The sequence below is a fragment of the Grammomys surdaster genome, unplaced genomic scaffold (assembly GCF_004785775.1).
Source record: "Grammomys surdaster isolate TR1022 unplaced genomic scaffold, NIH_TR_1.0 126039, whole genome shotgun sequence".
Classification (NCBI taxonomy): Eukaryota; Metazoa; Chordata; class Mammalia; order Rodentia; family Muridae; genus Grammomys; species Grammomys surdaster.
Genome location: NW_021620852.1, coordinates 5,126,331 through 5,141,497, shown reverse-complemented (window position 1 = coordinate 5,141,497; position 15,167 = coordinate 5,126,331). Strand labels below are relative to the sequence as shown.

General features: G+C 34.5%; 1 protein-coding gene across 3 annotated transcripts in view; it reads left to right on the top strand.

The window, feature by feature from the left end:
- Fstl5 (follistatin like 5) overlaps positions 1–15,167 on the top strand; it is a 527,925-nt gene that overhangs the window by 435,958 nt on the left and 76,800 nt on the right. For 2 of the 3 annotated variants that reach the window (XM_028754928.1, XM_028754929.1), the window contains exons 10-11: positions 117–143; positions 7,903–8,021. In XM_028754928.1, the coding sequence (XP_028610761.1) occupies positions 117–143; positions 7,903–8,021 (146 nt within the window). The remainder of the gene's footprint in view (positions 1–116; positions 144–7,902; positions 8,022–15,167) is intronic. The other variant, XM_028754930.1, reaches the window with a different exon arrangement.

Below are 15,167 nucleotides of genomic sequence, written 5' to 3'. Positions count from 1 at the left end.
CATGATTTTGTCTTTACTCCCTAGAATTTTAACCTCATTAGTAGTTATTCATATCATAAGTCAACTAAATTTAACTGATTTGTTTTTTCTTCTCTTTCTTTTTTGGCATGCTGCAGTAGCTAACATATTATGGAGAGAAGAAGGTACTAAATTCAATTGATTTTTATGTTGTTGTGGCTTTTTTTATTTTTGCTTGACTTTTACTATATTTACAGATGATCATTCATTTCTATATTGATTCAATTTTATTTCATTGTACTATAGTGTTTAGTATAAACCTACCTTTAATAAACTATTTAAGAATTTATTAATTACATGAGAAAGAAAAAGAGCTCAGTGGTAAAAGGCCCCTAAAACAAAACTGGATGACTTAAATTTGTTCCCTGGGGCCCTTGTGGTTGAAAGAGAGCATGAACTTCTGCAGAGTCCATTTGGCCTACTTCTGTATGCTGTGATACCTATTTCCCCCTCCACACCCCTAAAGTAAATGTAAACATAGTAATTATTATTTCGTGTCACTTTGATTCATTAATAATAGTCAGACTCTTCCATTATAGAAGTTTTAAAAGTTTAAAAGTAGGTCAAGAGAGTAAAATCAATCGTAATTACCATACTTTCCAATGCAAATTTTGGTTTAGTTTGAATAAGAACAATAGTTCCTCTATCAGATGTGGGGTTACTGAAATTCATTTTTTCCAATTTGTATTTTCCAAAGTGTGGATGCTCCAGTTGTACTTAGAAAGGGGAACAAAATAATCAAGGGAGGTAGAGGGAGGGAGAGACGAGGGAGGGAGAAAGGAGGGGGAGGGAAAAGGGAGGCAGGATTACGTATGGGAAGAGACATAGGAGAAGTATAGAGTTAGGAAACTGAAAAGAGATGTGTAGCAGTGGGAGAGGAGGAACTAGGGGTAGCCACTTGAAAATCCCAGATGCCAGGGACACAAGAGGTTCTCAAGACCCAAAGGTGATGACATTCACTGAAATAACCATAAAAGGGGAGAAAGAACCTGTAGAGATTATATCCAGTGAACAGGTATAGCCCCTGGCAGAGGGATTGGACTACCCACCCATTTAAACAATTTCATCCCAGAATGGTTCCTGTCTGAAGGAAATGCAGGGACAAAGAGTGGAACAGAGAAAAAAAATTTAAAAAAATGAAGAAAAAGAACAGTTTCAAATATCTTATGAAATTGCAATATTATTATATATAGAAATGAGTTACTAAGTTGAAGGATCATTTAAATACAGTTTTATTCCAGAGCACAGGCCTACCACTTGGTATAAACTTTTGTATTTATTTCTGAAATAAGTATAACTTTCACTAATTCTCATAAGGCTGCTCTTTGCTTTTTAACAGTAGTCTGAATTGAATAAATGGTATACAATAAAACTTAGGACCACAAATTTACTGTCTCCTTCACTTAGTCACAAAAGCTGTGGACAATGGCCTTCTCACTTCTGTTGCCAATGAGAAGAATGAGAAGGCAATCTGACTTTCACTTAATCTCTTCAGTACTTCTTTGTGATCTTCTTTACTAATGGATTTTTGAAGCAGGTCTGTGACTGTGTACCCCTTTTATTCAGCTTGAATGTTTCACCTTTGAATGCACATAGTTCAATTATGCTGAAATCAGCATTGACATGTTTTTACTGTTTATTTATACCATATTTCCTCTTCAAAGCAAATAAATATTGATCTGGACATTAAAAATTTTATTTCAACTCATCATTGTGATGGAGAGCATAGTATCTACAGACCAGGAGATCATCAACTGTAGATCTGGGTCTGTAGTTAACTATTGGGAAGATTAAATGAACTGTTTTCTCTTTGCTGAGCCAGCTACTTACTGCTCATAGCATGCCACACATGCTGGGCACTCCCTCGTCAAATCTGTGATATACAAAGCAACTTACAGTGCATGAAAAAAAATCCATGTTTTAACTTTATAAATGTTATCATTATTAATTTATAATAATCAATGCACAATGATAATGTAATAGTAATATCAAAATTGTTAACCAACTGGTTTATTTGAGCCAGTAAAAGGCAACTCTAGTAGTAGTGAGGTAGTCCACTCTTGTATGCTACTACTGCCTGGAAAAGTCTTGACACCATCACTCATAGAAGTGCTTACAGTAAAAATGAAAGAATAAGCAAGACATCTTTCTCTTTTATTCTTGGGACTGAACTCAGGGCTTTATATGTAAGAAAGTCTTACTTTAGGTAAACGTAATATAAAAGCATTATTCTCATATACTAATATGATTGTTCTCAGTGTCTTACAACTGGGACACTTACAACTTTCAGTTCTAGCTGAAAAAAATCATGACAAAAATAAGGGTAACTTAACAAAAATATAAAAACAAATATTCTAGTCCAGGAAGGAAATGGTGATATTCATGTTTAAGCTAAATATATCAAGAGCTTTTCATATATAATCTGCATATATATGAAAATATATATTTATAGACACTGAATATAGATAATATTAAGTAATGTAATCTTTAATAAATGTTTAAATGCAGTAAGACACATTTGATTACCAAATCATCATAGACTTTTACGTTATTATGGAGTGTTTTTTATAAATTATAAGGTCATTTGACAGTTTAATTTAGAAAAATTATTCCCACAAGATCCCTGATTCTATTAACTTCAATATGTGCCCAACATCCAGAAAGACTCAAATTGTATAGAAACAAAATTCATCACATATATGCTGTTTATAATTAATAGCAGATTTAACAGGACACAAAAGTTACTCTATCAGTTTTCTATCTCCAGACTCTAGATACAAGTACACACTGCAGTCAAGTACACACTCCAGTGTAGGAAGCCATGGCAAGGCCTTACTCTTGGCAAACACTCATCCTTGGCTCTCCTATCTACTATTCTTTCTGCTTACCTTCCATGATTCACTTGTCAGTTCTCAGAACTTCAAACAAGGCCTCATAGCAACCCACCATAGTAACCCTTCCTCCTGATCGTTAGATTTAGCCAACATCCTGCTAGATAGATGTTTTTAGAACCCCTGGTAATGGCAAAGCTTTGTGAGAACAACCTGGTTAGACCCCACAGCTGCAGCTAGCTTCCTCCACCTGCAAAGCCCTCTTTCCTTTCCTACCCCTCCCCATATCCCGTTTTCAGAGTATATAACCCATGTGAACAATAAAATTTTGCCAGCATGATCACACTTCTTGACTTCCTGTGCCTTTTTATTTTCTAGTGTATCTCAATCCTCTCCACAGGGTCTAAGGGTCCCACTTGATTTTCCAGCTTGCCTGGACACTCCAGTGCATGAATATTGTATTAAATGTTCAGAATAGATTGGAAATACTTTCTGCTTATATGAGTGCTTGTATAAGCACATTCTATGTTTTCTATAACTTCTGTAGAGAAGGAAAACAGTACAGACGAATGAGAAAATCGCAAACTAATTTCTCATTCGTCTGTACTGAACATTCGTCTGTACAACATGAGTATTGATTGATTTCGGAAAGACATGATACATACGTTTGTCTTCATCAATATAGAGAAAAGGAAATAAAAGCAAAGAGGCTATTGGAACTAGCATGGCAGACCTTTCACAGAATTCTAGGGTATTTGTAATGTGCTGCAGTACTGGACACTCATTAAAATACAGTGTAATTCATTTTTGTGCCTGTTCTTTTTTTTGAGAATTTAGACTTTTATTCTAAGTGGATTTAATTTAAGTTCTTTTTTCTTTATTTTTATTAGATATTTTCTTCATTTACGTTCTTTAATCTGAGAATTAAGACTGCTTCACCTTTACTGTAGTATGGATCATTTGCATATATTGTTTCTAATATGCATTTACACATTAGTACTTGAATAAATGCTGAGGATATCATTGCATTTGAGCAGTTACTTAGTATGTAAAGAGACTATTATTAGTCCTAGAATTCAAAAGAGAAAGGAATCAAATATTATCTAAAGAACATATCATTGTTTTAATTATATTTTCAAAAGTAATTAGCAGACTTAAACTACTTTAAATTTTCTATTATTTTTATGATGCATTTCATAGCAGCTTTTTGCTTACTCAACTATTTGTGAATCAAGTTGAGACAATTCAGAAGACATTGTGTGCTTGTAACATTCAAGAACAACACACCACTTATGTAGAATAATGAGAACAACATTTTCCTCCATTATGAACATGGACAGAACACTCTTGTTTTATTCTGAAGTGACAGAGTATAAAAACATTCTACAAAATAATCAAAACTAAAATTTTATTGGATTCATGAATTCTTTGGGAAAATTATATAAAACTGAATATTATAGGTAAGGGAGAAGTTTAGCCCAGAATAAGATACCAAATTAGGTTCAAGGAAAATGAATATAGTGATGAATTGACTTCTCACCCACGTTGCCTATGATGTCCTGGAGAGATAGCATCATAAAATTCTCAACTGTTTTTAAATATTACTGGGTGCCAATTATTCTGCTAAGTCTGTGCCCCTAGATCTCATTTAATACTAATACCTGTGTAATACAGTTGTGACCTCTAATTTGAATATGGGCAATTTTCACACAATTATTATTATTTGCCAAAATTATGAGTGTTTTCATGATGATTTCATAACCCAGTGGAATTATTTTTCTCCTGGAAAAATTAAAAATGAACAAAACAAAGTAAACACCTATTGATGACATTTATTTATATTTCATCTGTGACTCGCATTCTGCGGTATATTTATGATTTATAAAATTACTGGTGTGAATTCATACTTCAAAGATAAAAAGCAGACTTTCAGGCTTAAATGTGTGACTTGGATAAATTGGTGTTTTAAAGGACAGTTCAACTCAGGAATTGAGCAATCCAGTAACTCAGAGTGGGAACCTACTGAGTATGCTGTTCAAAAAAAAAATTTACAAAACTATAATTGGAGAATCTAGAGAGGCCTGCATGGAAATAGGTCAAGAACATTAGGAGATCTTGATGGTAACTAGTTGTCAGTACCCATGAGTCATGAGGAGAAACTCAAAGAAGAGGGTTAGTCATTCACAACTGAGAGACGCATTTTAAGAAATACTAAGTGTAGAGGTGCCTGCACAGCTCTACAAACAATCAGTTATGTTTGACTGTAAATTTCAATAACAATATGCAGGCACCGATAGTAATAAATTGATAGATATTAAAGTATAGCATATATCAATCCAGATAGTATTTACGTGTGGCCTTTACTGATATAAATAAATTTTTGAGACAAATAGCAATTTACTTTTCAAGCCTTATTATGTGTATATGGAATTTATATCCTGCTATGCACAGCTATACATATAGCTTAAAGCTGATTAGTAGTGAATTATTTCTTGTGATTTTTCTGTGACAAATGTGACTGCTATGTTGGTCTTGTCATTTCTCTATTGTTTAGGAATATCCTCTCTTAATGAGGTACTCTATAGAACTATAATTATCAGATCATTTGTGAAATAATCGAGAATCATTTTAATCTGAAAGAGCTAATACATGAAGTTAACATATAAACATGCTATATATAAAAAGCAAAAATGTCAAAAACTTAAACTTTAAACTATATTTCCCTCCTGCTAATGAACATAGAGAAATATAATTCTACATGTGTAAAATTTATCACTTTTTATTTAGTAGCAGTTGATTTATAGCATAAAATATGACTTAAGTTCCATAGACAAATAGTTGTATAAATTAGGAAATTGTGTTGTTCCTCCATGGATGTAAAATCAGAGGCTGGACTGATAATTATCTAAATTGACTCAGAAGGTTTCTTGTTAAAAGTTAAATGAATTACTTTAGACTTCATAGATGAATTGAGAACTTAAAATTTTTATCCAATATTTGGCCTTTTAATTTATCAAGAATTAAGTATCATCCCTCATCTTTCAAAGAACGTGAGAAATACAATTGAATATATTGACTGAATAAATTATTTTTTGTATTGATTATTTTATTTATTTACATTTCAAATGTTATTCCCCTTCCCGGTTTTCCATCCTTAAACTCCCTATCCCACTCCCTTCCCCCTGCTTCTATAAGGGAGCTTCCCCACGCACCCATCTGCTCCCACCTCACTGCCCTAGCTTTCCACTTTGCTGGGGCATCAAGCCTCCATAGGACCAAGGGCCGCCTCTCCCATTAATTCCAGATAAGGCAATCCCTTGCTACATATGCAGTTGGAGCCATGGCTTCCTCTATTTGTACTCTTTGGTTGGTGGTTTAGTTCCTGGGAGCTCTGGGGTGTCTGGTTTGTTGATATTGTTGTTCTTCCTATGGGGTTGCAAACTCCTTCCGCTCCTTCAGTCCTTTCTCTAATTCCTTCATTAGGTTAGTCATGCTCAGTCCGATGTTTAGCTGTGTACATCTACATGTGTATTGGTCAGGCTCTGGCAGAGCCTCTCAGGGGACAGTTATACCAGGCTCCTGTCAGCAAGTGCTTCTTGGCATCAGCAATAGAGTCGGGGTTTGGTGGGTGCAAATGAGATGGATCCATAGGTGGGACAATCTCTAGAAGAAAACAATATAACTATATACTGAATAAAATATATTTTTTCAATTGAAAAAAGAAACTGGCTACCTAGTGTTAGAAAAGGAAGGTCCACGGGTTTAGAGCTGAGTATGTTGAATATATGCTGAGACTGAATCAAGAAAGAGAAAAAAAATTGCATGAATATTGGGCTCCCAGAACTGGTGTGTATAATTCTAGGACAGATGTGAATGAGTATGTTAGAATCCAGGACTTATATATACTTTTTCAGAACAGATAAGCCTAGACAGGTTTGTACACTCACAGACACATGTATGGGAAGATATGGGAGATATTGGTCAGGTGTGTTTGTTTCCAAGACAGGTGTACATGAGGATATAGCATCCTTAGATAGATATAAAGTCTCCATGGTCAGGTGTACATGAGAACCTGAATGCTCCTGGACAGGTGCACCCAGTTGGATATATGCATCCAATATAGGTGTTTATTAGTATGTGTGGCCTATACTACATGTATGTACTTTCTTCGGACAAATAAGAATTTGTCTGTACTTGGGAGACCTGTACAGGTTTATTGTCTTTCAAACAAATGTGCATAAGGATATGGAAGACCCAGGAAAATGTACACTCTCTCGTTGCAAGTGTTATTTAGAATGTGGTAAGAGCATCAGAGTTTAGACTTCTGACTTCACTCCTGTATCAAATGACATCCTTTCAGCTTCCTGAACTTCTTGGCGTGGATTTACAAAAGTAGAGGATATTTTATACCAATCACTCAGATCTTTAATAGACAAAATTTAAAATGATTATTTTTAAATTTAACAGGTTCTTGTTTAAAAAGTTTAATAAAAGCTTACTTCAAATTGAAGAAATAGACTTTCAAAGCTGTCAAATTAAAATTGGATATTTAAAAAACTTTTGCAGAATGTTTAATGGTTATATATTCTCCAATATATAGTTCATTTTGCCTTTCCTGTTTGTAAAAGTCTTTATACACAATGATCTCCCAAATCAGTAAAATCTCTTTCTCTATAGGGAACTGTGATAAATACTACAGTGAATTTTATTCTTCATTAGTGACTTTTATCCCTTAACTAATACCTACATCAATTAGAGAAGGATTTTTTTTATATTCTCTGTGTCAACAGGTTCATAATTCCATTAGTATTTATTTAAAGACAAATGAAATCTGTACTGATTTATGCAAAGGGATCCACTTCACTGCAGATCAGAAAGACTCAGAAAATGTCTCTGTGTGTCTCATGCAAGGGAGGTCCCCGTCGTTTGTTTTATTAGCTTTATACAACTTCTTAAATGTATTCCTGCTAGAGAGATGATGGGCTCTGTGCTTTTGTTGTAAATGTTTCTGATAACTCTGTTTTGAAGTTTTGAAATGTGTTTTACTCTCAAGGTCTGGGAATTGGGAACATGTTCTATGTTTTTTATGAAGATGGAATCAAAGTGATACAACCCACGGAATGTGAATTTCAGAGGCACATTAAGCCCAGTGAAAAGCTTCTTGGATTTCAGGCAAGTATCTGAAAAGTTACTTTGCAGTTTAATGAAAGTAGAGTAAAATTATATTTTGGAAAGTCAATGAAGCCTAAAACTATGTATAATTTGTGATAGAAGAAAATTCAAAGTCTATAATACTTCTATGATTTTATGAAGCTTTTATATATGGGAACAGAAATATGAACACATCTTACAATTTTAATACTTTTTGTTTTAAAATGAGTTTGATAAAATGAAAGTTCAACAATAAACACACTATTCAATAACTTTGTTGGGCTTTTTAATTTAAAACATCTCTAGATTATGAGGACAGCATTTCTTTAACAGTAAAAGAAAACTGAGCATAAATAATTTTTGGAATGTATATATTTTGGAATATGTAACACTAACTCATTTTATATATTTTTGCCACACAAATTTATATACATACTAAATACTCAATATGTGATTATGTTAAATATAATGAATACACTTTCCTGATACCCTGTTTTAAACTTGACAAGACCATGGTATGTTACTAAAGAAGACATTTAATGTCATTAGTTAGAACTTTGTATTAAATCTTCATCCAGTCCATCAGAGACCAGTGGTGCTGCTGGTTATTGATGTATAAAGAAAGCAACTCACAGATGAAAGCAATGCCTGAGAATGAGAAACATTCATAAACGGGGAACAGAAAATATTGAATTAAATAATTATTTATTACATGAAGTATTTTTTTCTTTACTTCAACATAGAAAATCTGGCTATTACAGTGTGTGTGTGCATGTTTTGATACGGTCCTTCACAACTTCAGGTTTCTAATTATTAAGTAATTTTATGTGCAGATAGTAAAGTATAATACATGACAATCTTTCATTAGGGACATTTGTCTTTCTGTGTCTATTTCTGTGTTTCTGTCTCTCTAACTCTGTCTCCTATCTCTCTTTCCCTCTGTCTCTCTCAGTCTCCTTCTCCTCCCCCTTTCCTTCCTTCCTTCCTTCCTTCCTTCCTTCCTTCCTTCCTTCCTTCCAAGTCTCTCTTCTTCCATCCATCTTCCCTTTGACTTTCTAAACATAAATTTATGACAAAATATTGATTCTGAGAATTGAGAGCTAAACGCTAATGTATTAAGTTCGATATCAGTAGAATTGGCCTACTGTAGACCATGTAGATGAGAGTGGATGTGTCAGTTTAACACTTCTATGGATTAGGTTATCAGGCTAGAACCTGAAATCAATGTGAATGCAGAGTCTTGAGTATATATCTTAGTGCAATTAGAAAATTCCCTCTAGATTTCAATGTTACAACCTTGAGATAGAATTTTATCTTTCTTGAGACACGTGAGTTTTGGCACATATTCACCAGACTGAAGATTCTGCCTCACTTCCATAAACACCTTCACTACATCTTTATTAGGATTTAGACAAGCATTTGGACACCATGGTTCAGCCATGTGTATGAAGGTGACAGATTTCACTTCTGTTCTCTTTAGTCCCTGACAAGGTACAGATTAATAATGAGCTGCTATACATCAACATGGTCAAGCAATACAAATAAAACAATATTTATTTATTTATTTGTTTATTTATTTATTTTTATTAATCATTCAATTCATTTATATCTCAAATGATATTCTGCTTTCTGGTTGCTCCCTACACCAAATCTCCCCCCATCCCATGATATCCCATTTCCTGGTTACCCCTCCAAAAATCCCCCATCCTAAATTTGCTTTTCCCCCTCCCTTTTGCCTAGTAAATCAATTTAACAAGAGTTCATTACCTGAAACCTTGGCTAGTCATCCTCTTTTGTGTAAAATTAAAGAGGAATACATCTTATTTCTTCCCTAATGTAACATTAATCTCTACTTTTCAATTTCACCAAAACAGTGTATTTCTTTTATTGTTTGTCAAAAAGCTTTTCAAGAATAATTTTTGACTAAGGTTATAGGAGATAAATATAATCACAAGTGCCTATTAATTTATGGTGATAAGGTCTGAGATACTGTTTGAATATTTGAAAGCATTTTTGGGGATAGAGAAATTAAACCTATCTTATCTGATCTTAGAGGATAACTCTCTTGGATATAAGCTGTGATGGAGAAATCTTTTGGAATCACTTTTTCTCATGAATAAAGTATAAACATCGATATGATATTTTTCAAAGTTGTTTTTAACATTAAGATAGTAACAGTTCAGTTCCCAACACAGAGTATGGATCACTGGAGTGTAGATAAGAAATGATACACTTCGAATCTTCCATCAAATTCTTCAAAAGGAGCTGTTTGCTTGCTCTAAATAAAAATTCAATTTTGGTGCAATGTCAGCTTACATTAGGTTTCTGACTTTGGGAGAGTTGTTGGCAAGGATTCGTTCAGTGAACTGTGCCTTTCATCTCCTCGTTTGATTTTTGCTCTTTGTTTTGTTTCTCTGATAGGCAGGACTCTTGCTATATTTATACTAGCTGTACACACTATTTTGTCTTGTCAGTGTGGGTATGATTTTCAAGTAAATATATTTCTCTTCCAGGATAAGAGATTCAGATTCTAATGAAATAAGTTTGGAAAAATATTTAAACTCTTTTCAGATTTCTAACTTTCACTCTTTGGGATTTCAGTCTCACCTACTACCCGTATGGACTATAAACTCAATGCTTACCAATGTAGCTTTCTTTGGATCCAGCTGATGGTCTTGACAAAACCCAGGGTATTACCATGGCTGGTTACTCTGCCACCTTTGACAACAATGGCCCATGTCTTCCTATGCTTCTCCATTGTGGAGCACAGCCAGAAAGTTCTATTTCTGCATTTAATCCCTACTTAAAGCATTCTGAGGAGCAAAACCTTTTGCAGCACACTGGGCATGAATCTCTTGATTCCTATCTTAGCTTATGAGCTTCTTCACTTGAAAATCATTTTCCCTTGAGAAATCAACATTGGTGTTCTATCAGAATTGTAAGTGTACCTAAGAATAGAAGATCTTTAGTGAGTAAGATACCTGGGTACAAGATTGGTACAAGTTAGCACGGGAGCACAGCAGATTTCTCTGCAGTGCTCTTACTAACTTTCCTGGCGACAATTCTAATTTCCTTTAACTTTTTGTTCTGTTTCTAATCCAACTATTACTTTTCAATCTGTAGTACTCCAAATACTTGTTTAAACATAATCTCTCATATGTGTTGTGGGCAAATTACTTCCAGGCATATAGAGTGAGCAGCCCTCTGAATTTCACACTGTTGTGCATTCCAGAAGCACAATGCAAACACTCCCCTGCACATTGCTGTCTCTGTGGGGAACTGCTCAAAAGGGCTTTACTTGCAGAACAGTACAGTGGTGAGAGTTTAAGCTTTTGCCCCTTTGCTTGCTCTGTAACACTATTCAAAGAACTTCTTGTGTAGAGTAATATAAACACTTTCTAAATAGTCCTCCAGAGATTAGTATCTAGATTTCAAAAGAAATACATTTATTAATTTGTTGTTTTGAAACTGCTAGTTGTAAGATCTTCTGAGGTTTCTTAACATACAAGCTGTTAGACAATTTTTGTTCTTTGTTTCAGTTGAACAAATGCTCAAAGTATGGTGAACTTTGGAGGAGGGGGCTTTAGAGCATGTAGCAGTGTCTTAATGGAACTATGCAGTTCTTTTGTGACTTGGGTCTCTTAAGATTCTAGAAGACAGCATATTAAAGACTTTTCATGAACTAGCCATAACACCAGCCAAGTTATTTTAAAAATTAAGAGAAGAATAATTAGTCTGTTAAAAGTTCATTTAATTTTTCACTAGGTGAATCTTAAGGGTAGAGTTGTTATGTGATTGAAACAGTATTGCTACAGATATTCTGCCTCTCCTCATGTACAGTCCCACATGGCACATTAACCACATATTTTTTGTCCTTGGAATATAAGATGTTTGAAATATCACTATTAAATATTTTATGTTTGCATATTTTAACAACTATTTTCATTTAACAATGCTTGTTATTGTTTTTAAAATGTACTGAAAACTATATTTGATTATCAAACCATTTAAGTTATTCTGGATGAAAGGGAAGCATAATTCAGCAAACTAGCATTCAAAATTTTATTTTTTTAATGTTTGAATTAATATATATTACAAAAACTGTTCAGTGATGGAAATAAAATTTCTTTACTTATTTTATATCATATTATTATCTATAAGACATTATCCTTAATACTCCAGATATTAAAACTTCTTTTTTTCCAATAATTTATTTTTTATTCACTTTACGTCCTGATCACATGTCCCATTCCCTCCTTTCCATCCAGTTCCACTCTTACAAATATCTCTACCAATTGCCCTTTCCAATTGCTCCCTCCAATTGCTCCCTCATATTGTCCACTCCAATTACCCACTCCCATTGTATTCAGAGAAAGGGGATCACCTCTTGGGTACCTAGTCCCTGAAGACTGGACACATCCTCTCTCACATTGAGGCCCAACCAGACAATCCAGATAGGGAAAGGAGATCCAATGGCAGGGAACTGAGATCATGACGGCCCCTGTTCCACTTCTTAGGGGAACCACATGAAGACCTAGCTACAAATTTGCTACAAATGTGTAGAGGACATAGGTCCAGCCTGGGAAAAGCTTTGAACACATAGATACAGGAGACAACTTCTTGAACAGAACATCAATAGCTTAGGTTCTAATATTAACAATTGATAAAAGGGACCTCATGAAACTGAAAAAACTTTTGTAAGTCAAAAGACATGGTCAAAAGATCTTCACCAACCCTACATCTAACAGATGATTAATATCCAAAATATATAAAGAACTTATGAAGTTAGAGACCAACAAACCAAACAACCTAAGTAAGAAAGCGATTTAGAGCTAAATAGATAATTCTCAACAGAGGAATCTCAAGTGGCCAAGAATCATTTAAAAATGATCAATAGTTTTAATTATCAGGGAAATGCTATTCAAAATGACCCTGAGATTTCATCTTACATCCTATAGAAAGGCTAAGATCAGAAACTCATTTGATAGCACATGCAGGTGATGATGTGGAACAAGGGGAACACAATGTAATTTCTACATTGAAATTAAGATAAAATCGCTAGTAAGAATTCAAAGGACAATGGGTTAAATCTAAAAATCACTGATCTTACCTAAAGAAGCCATTAATTCATGGCCCAGAAGAATTCAGTTCTTGATTGTTGATTCATTTACTTTTAAAACTTTATTGTCTTATTTTAAAGCAGTTATCATAGATTTTTCAGCCTGTTAATGATACAGTCAATATTTCCCAAAGCTTACTAGGCCATAGTGTAGCTGGCTCATCATATTTATTCATAACATTTAGATTATGGTAGATAATTGTGGAAAAAAATAGGCCACAGTGGTGGTGGAGGTCCCGGGGGGTTTCCATGCTGCGGGTCCCACATACAGGAGGAAGTCTAAGGTTCCAGAGGCTTGGGGGCTTTGGTGGAGGTAGGCCCCAATGACACAAGGAAGTCCTTGGTTCCAGAAATGTTTATTGTCATGGCAGAGGGTGGATGGATCTGGAAGTAACCCCCCAAAACTCTGGCCAGACCGGAGTTAAATAGGGAGGGAGAAAGGGGAGGTTCTGGGTAAGCATGCTTAATTTGCTCCGCCCTCTGGCCTTCATTAGTATGTAAATCCCTAAGGCCTGAGGCCTCTAGTCACACCCTCTACCCTGTGCACTTTGAGAGGGGCTGTAATGGCCTAGGTGACTGAACAATTTAGGTCTAAGGATATGAGACTGTGTGTCAGGACCCTGGGTTCTGGGGACGTGACCGAACACCTACCGGTTCTCACTTGGAGTCTTGAAGTTCCAGGCCCATGCCCAGGTATGAACCAGGATACCTTTACGCAGTACCACATATAATGTTGTCATATATAGATGTGTATGTATGAAACAGTGTGTTATATACCAATTATAGACACATAAACTGTTTGTGACCCATTTGTCAAAAATTTTTTCCTACTCAATTACTCAAAATGATGACACTCAGAGGTTTCCAGATGGAATATAAAGGAGCTTTCAGATGAACTCAAAACTTAATTTTTATATACATTTATTTTCAAAATGTACATTAACATATAATTGTATGTCTTTTTCAGTACAATATACTATCTCAATACATGTAGTCATCATATTGTTTATATGTGATTAGACATACAAGTTTTTGGAAATATTTTCATTTTATGACAGAAACAGTATAAATTCTTTTAGAATTTTGAAATATATAATCCCTATGGTCTTCAACAGAATCCCAGAATGTCTTGTTACTTTTCAAGTTTAAGTAGGTACCTACGGATCAGCCTTTTTCTCTTCTAGGTACTCAAGGCCCTTATCCATTAGTATGTTCCATTTTATCTCCAGGATTGTAACATGAGCTTGTATCTTTGTTTGTTTATACCTACATCAAAGAAATCTATAGTCATCTGTCTTTCTATCTGGCTTTGGACTGTTTTACAAAAGACAACATTAAGTTCCATCTATTTTCAAATAAATATCAGGTTCACAGGATTTTTAGAACTTAATAATATTCTATTATATGCTATACACCACGTCCTAATGCATTCATTGTGTTCTAACATAAGCTTCTCACTTCTAAACTATTAAACTCCATATTATCATCAATGTACATCTTAAGTGAACTTAGCTTAATTGTGAATACATAGATTTTTATTGAGATCTCCTGTTGTATCTGGTTTAGTGGTAATTATGCCTCAAAGTCAAAACAATGGGATATGTATGAGCTACAAATCACATGCTTGTGTGTAAATGTGGCAGTTGCTCTTATCGATATGTGAATAATGAAGTATGTTGAATAATATAACCTTAATGAATTTCCCCTGAGTTAATATCTTTCCCAAATCAGGAAAATATGCCATCCTGAAGATATGCATGAGTAAGAGGCAGAACAATTGTCAAGAGGGCCATACAAACAGTGATCTGTTTAAGTCTCAGTTCAGTGTTGCAGAGCAAATGGGATTCAGGTAGTGGCATCATGGGCAACACAAGTCAGTGACTGGAAACATGGCTGGGTTTTCACAGGACCTGTGCCTGCCCCTGGCTATCTTTAAATGCTAGGTATAAAAACTTGAGAATTTCAATTTAAACCATATTTTATAGGATGAAATACATAATCTTTATGATAGAAATGCAGGAAAATTATAAAACAATGTTGAAAAATCT